Source organism: Mya arenaria, chromosome 13 (assembly GCF_026914265.1).
Source record: "Mya arenaria isolate MELC-2E11 chromosome 13, ASM2691426v1".
Lineage (NCBI taxonomy): Eukaryota > Metazoa > Mollusca > Bivalvia > Myida > Myidae > Mya > Mya arenaria.
The window spans coordinates 38,527,233-38,533,232 of record NC_069134.1 but is presented as its reverse complement, the minus strand read 5'-3'; the positions used below and the strand labels follow the sequence as shown (position 1 = coordinate 38,533,232).

General features: G+C 34.0%; 1 protein-coding gene across 1 annotated transcript in view; it reads right to left on the bottom strand.

Moving 5' to 3' along the window:
* Window positions 1-3,583: 3,583 nt before the first annotated feature.
* The window catches only part of LOC128215244 (fibrillin-1-like), a 52,060-nt gene continuing 49,643 nt past the window's right edge, over window positions 3,584-6,000 (bottom strand). Inside the window, exons 37-38 of the mRNA XM_052921952.1 lie at window positions 5,167-5,319; window positions 3,584-3,771 (exon numbers count right to left, since the gene is read on the bottom strand). Coding sequence (XP_052777912.1) covers window positions 3,584-3,771; window positions 5,167-5,319 — 341 coding nt within the window. The remainder of the gene's footprint in view (window positions 3,772-5,166; window positions 5,320-6,000) is intronic.

Below are 6,000 nucleotides of genomic sequence, written 5' to 3'. Positions count from 1 at the left end.
ACCATAATTGATGAGGTACATTTACATTCTCATACATTTACATTGATCATAAAAATATAAGAACTACAAGTCAAGTTTCAGATAATACTTACTTCAGTCCAAGCATTTTACAAAACTGGGAATTAGCGTCATTGTCAAAATATCTGTCACACATTGTTCCCCATGTTCCGTTCACTTTGATCTCTGCCCTGCCAATATATGGGCTGGTACCGTTGATTATACGTGCTTCCGAAATATTCAATGGCCGTCCTGAAGTAATGCAAAATAATTGAAAACAGCAAACAAAAAAAATACCTTATCATGCTGGACTATTAAAAAGACTCATAACGAATATAAAGTTTTTGTTTTTTCATATAAAATATGACGTATGGAAACCTCCGTGTCATGGCCGTTCGTCGAATCTAAAATGACAGTTTGAAGATTTCAGAACACTTAATTACAATTAACAATTACATGTTGAGTTTAAATAGTGTATATTTTAAATGAAATTGCAGTGTAATAAAGCGTATTACTTTCATGATATTTGATAATACATGGAGTTTAATCAGTAAAATGACAACAGTAAATTTGATATATTTACTGCAAACTTAGGAGTGAAAACGTCAACTTTAAGAACTACTTTGAAAGCAAGTGTAGTTACTTTCCCTTCATCGAAACCAAACACATCGCTTTTGAACAAGTAAATGTTGCCCAAAAAATGATATTAAAGAAGGTTGGATATGTTTAAATAAAGATAGTTCCGGAAACAAACATATCTGGCCCTTTATTAGACAAATAGTAATCCTGGTTTCAAACTTTTTCTTGAATTTGAAGTATAATGTTCAAACATTTCCATTTGTCTAAACAAATGAGAGACGAAAACAAGTGGTCAAACATAAATTCCATGTTATATCGTATATCAAATATCTTTTTCAAACTGTATGATTTAGTACCACGAACTTCCCGGGAAATGTACGCTTCTTCAAATTATCTTTAACTGCTATTTCATTTTACCCAACTAACGCCTTAAAACCTTTCAACAACAAAACGTGATCTTTCTTCTGTAAAAAGACCCGTCTTCAAGGGAATCAGACTGATCTCTGACAGTGAGGGGTGATTAAATACCAATGTATCATAAAATCTAAATGTGTTTTCCTAACACGATTTACCTTTCTAATTTTCATTCAACAGTGTAGTTATGTAGTGCATTTATGCCAAGTTTAGTATTCTTTGTACATTAACAGTCATTTGTAGCAAATAATATGCATTAATAAAAGTTCATTGATGAATGTTTATAAAGCGTTTGTACGTAAACAAAAGTAAATAGTAAACTATAAAAAAACTAGCGGCGTAGCAAAATCTCCTTCCTTCGCCACTCATAAAAATATATTTTTCTATGAAACTTGTGAAATAAAATCTGATTTACACTATAATCAACAAATATCCTTTGTATATTCACCATAACAAAGAACAGATGCGTCCTGTGAATGCGAACAGGAGTTCTTAACCGTATATGTGCAGTTTCTGATATCCTTTTCAGCTCCGGTGCAGCCTAGATTGGATATATATATCGGACCCTCTCCATTTCCGTAATATGCAGAGGTATACCACGTATATCGGCTGAATCAAAAAGGATGTAAAAATCATATGGTGACTGACAAAACCTGTATTTTTCACTTACACAGGGCGGTCAAAAATTAAGTTTGATGGACTCAAACTCAAAGTTTCTCCCTCTTTCATTATACCCTTTTACCAGCAGATATATGGTGTTTGTTAACTCATGCAGTTGATGTGATGATGTCGTAGCGGGATAATACATTTTTAGTGCGGAAATCGTGGGTGAAATTTTGCGGGTAGTTGGTTCTTCGATATACATGGTTTATGCAGTTAAGATCAACTCTGTGTCCGTTATAATTATTAATCAAATTATAATAAAACTTGAAACCAAATAGCCTTTCGCTTGTAGAACAGTAAAATTACGATTTTGTTGTTGTCCATCATTTCTTACAACAGTTAATATTGTTGGGAACAAATTCGTTGACATGTCACAATTGTCTGTCTTCATCCGGGACCAGTAACAAATCATACTACTCCCAATCTTCATAATTATAGTCATTCTATGTTCAACTGCGTAATCAGATCTAAATAAAGCAACATTCGAATCATTTCGTGTTGAGGCTGATAGTCTTACTTCTTGTCTTAACAATTCAGAAGATTCAAATCTTTTAAGCATTAAATCTAATTTGAATGCTTAATGAATTATAACATTCAAATATGATTTAAAGATAATCGACTATTTCAGGTTGAATAATAAGTAATAAAAAGCACACGTTGTTTTTCAAAAACCTTTCTCACATACAGTGAATGTATTTCCTTCAATATTTAAAGTTGTTTGATTTGTGCAGACGGAACACTCATTAAGGCTCACTTATTTTGAATTTCAGTTTGGAAAACTTCGGTGCGGTAAATCCAATGAACATACTATCAGTTTGTTACTGCCATAGCCAGGATTCCAATTATAATTTCGATTTTAATTATTTACTTTCTATTCAACATAATTAAACAATTAAGTATATTACATGTGTACTATGTGTAACAGTGAAATGGTATAAAATGGTTTAGACAGCATGCTATAACAAGATTACCTTTTCCTATACAAGGACCGTATTCAATAAGCAACTAAGATCAAACTTAAATTCAAAATTAGAAACTAAGTGTTTTAATTGGCCTGTATATTTCGCTGATCAATATAGGTAAGGGTAAGGATAAGTTCAATTTTGAATACTGGCCTTGGTCAATAAAAAGAAGATGTGATGAGAAAAGAGATAACACAAAAAGCTAATCAGCCGACTTTGTACTCATTTGGAAAAAAAATAAGAACATACTACTTTATGAATTACCAGTTAAATACATGAAAATGGAATTGAATGTTGACATAAGCACGATGATCAACACATCAGTTCAATATTTAGAGGATTTGTGTCAAGGGATTTTGAATTTTCATCTTATTTGCAGAATAATAGAGCGGCTACAAGAAGCAGTCAATGCCATATCACCCGCCGTAATAAGTACAAATAAAAAAGAGTTTGATACAAAAGCAGAGGAAGTCATTAACATATAGTCCGTAAGAATAAGTATAAATATAAAAAAGACGGCAATTATTGTTAAAATGATAAAATCTGAGTTATGGTTCTTGTGCAATGAAATCCTGCTCAAAAAGTTTGCGTAAAGCTCAATGACTTCTGGATTGAATTTTTTTTTGGAGTTATGCTCTGGACAAAAAAAAAATAGTACAAAAATATGGTAAATGTTTGAGAACTACACTTCCTCCTATTCTTGATTATCTGTTAATCAGGTTTCCCTTTAGTACGTTTTGAGTTTTGGTACGGACAGGCAGCTTCCGTATTAATGCAAACTATAAAAGTGAAACGAAAAGATTATTCAGCAATGACGCACTGCACTTGAGCATAATGTCTTCTGTTTATATTTTAAGATTCAATGAAATCCAATCGGTATGTTTTTTAAATCATTGTCCGGAAAAGAGTGTGGCTGACGGACAAAAGGACGGAAAAGGCGGCGACTACATCCTCTTCTGGAAGCAAAACTAAAACCTCAATGCATATGCTGACATGCAAGCATACCTGAGCCCAAACATTCTGCAGATCACATCGGCATCGGAGGAACCAAATCCGTTTCCACAGACTGTCCCCCATGTGTTGTTGACCTTCAGCTCTACCCCTCCATGGTAGGGACCTGGGGCGAGGCGAACATCATGAATGTCCAACGGATAGCCTAGGGTGGAATGGAAAACACAGAATTAAAATGTTATAAGTACTAACAATATTTTTTCCATGCGTTAAATGAATACTGCCCCAACGGGAAACAGCAAATAACTAGCACAGCCGTTATTATGTATCGCAAAATTACTTTTAATTTATCTTTACCTGACTGCAGTTCCATAAATGTATAATAATGTGTGTGTTATGTTTATTTATTACATCATATTTATTAACAAAATATGTATTGTACCCAACACTATTTTGTTAGCAGATGGTTGAACAGTTCTATCATTTATTGTTTGAAAATTATTTTCTTGACTGTCAAACGTCCATATCCTCATTTCAAAACAAACACAATTAACATTCGCGAAAACTCAGAAAACTTTACATTAAGTTTTTTTTTATGATTAGTTCACTTCTTATTTTCCGTTAAACTCTAAACGTACTAGAATTCCTGATAAATATGAGTAATCCCCTCCGCTGAATAATACCAAAATTTACCTGTCTGCCATCTAAAATCGCGTCGCTTACATACCCATGAAGGAACACTGCCACGATTTTACTTGGCAAAATGCTAGTGCCACACAAAAGGGTGGCGGTGACAATAAAAAGAATGGTGGTGCCTAGCTAAAACGATGCCAATGTAAATGAACAGAATGGCAGTCATGTGGCCGCCACAAAAGGGAAATGCAATCTATGTAAACAAACACGGTAGCTGAATAGACCTAGATATGTTTCGATTCAACAATTGAACTTAGGAATTTCCAACAAATTGAATAATATTTTGCTAACAAAGACTGTCTTTAACCTACAGCTTGACAAAAGAGTAACTTCCCTCCGATGCACATGAGCCATGGAGTGAAAGATTCGAAAGTGAAAGTTTTCAATGTGAAACGCATATATATTGAATGTTTGCGAGATCAAACCTGTACAAAACATAAAGTTTTGTAGCAGAATTATTAAACGAATACAACTTTAAAATGCAACAAGCTGTTTCGTGAAATTCGCGCTGAAAAAAGTAAATCTAAAACTTCAATGATTGTGAGTTATCCGTGCCGTTTTTGACGGATACAATTGATACAATTTCAAATTATAGCTATTTATGCGATTGCCGGGGCCAATAATAAAGGTAATAAAGGTAATTCTAACTTGAAATTACATGTAAAATTATTATTCCTTACTATTTAAACTTCAAATAATTTACTGTTGAGTAATGATTGATAAGAATATCGACAACAAACGTGTGTAAAAGAATAGCCGATATTTGTAACGTAATCTACCATTAGTTAAATGCCCTCGTGCTTATCTAATAAATTTAACTGAAATAAACAATGTCGTAATAATCCGTTGCGGGATAAACAATATGAAAGTCAAGCCTCCTTACACAATATGATAATTATTATGTTACCAGCTGCGATGCATGTGGCGTTTCCATTCCAGCCGCCATCGATGCAATACAGTGTAATAGTCGGAGGGTCATATCCTTCGTCACATGTCACTGTCAATGTCTTGTTTTGATAATTGGATATCTCTCCGTGAACCACGTTCGCCTCTCCACACTCTGAACGAGAAATGAATTGAAAAGATCATTTTTGAACAGAAAAACGAATGATAATTATCAGAAACAAATATACGACTCGGAGTAGAGTAAGTTTTATCCTGATAACAAGTTGAGCACATGGTATGAATACTTATAACTGGGTCATAAATACCTGAGCATATAAGTGATAATATTTCTCCTCCTAAACAAGTGTAACTATACGGCGATCTGTAGGTGCACTGGGTAAGGTTGGTATGGTTACACCGTAAATAATCAACTAAAATCGGTGCTGACCCTGGATCGTACCAAGATGTTAAAAAGTATGTGTAACTAAAACGAAAAATACATAATATTAATATGGAAAAAGAATGAAGCAAAAAAACACGTGCTGAACCCATTGAATTGACCATTGGTTATAAACCGCCTAATGAAACGACATTACAAAGCTTTCAAAGGAAATTCATGAGTTACTTCATGTTCAGCATCTTGCATAAGAGTGTTGACGTATATGAAGTTATGCTGCCAGGGCACACAGTTCCCCATGTATTATTGGCCTTTAGTTCAACGCGACCAGCATCACTGTCATTTCCAACGAGACGAATGTCCGTGAAGTTCAAAGGAGCAACTGCGAAATAATATAAAAGATGTCAGTCAAAATGGTAGGTTGTTGTTAGAGACAAAACCATGACCACCGGTTTAAAG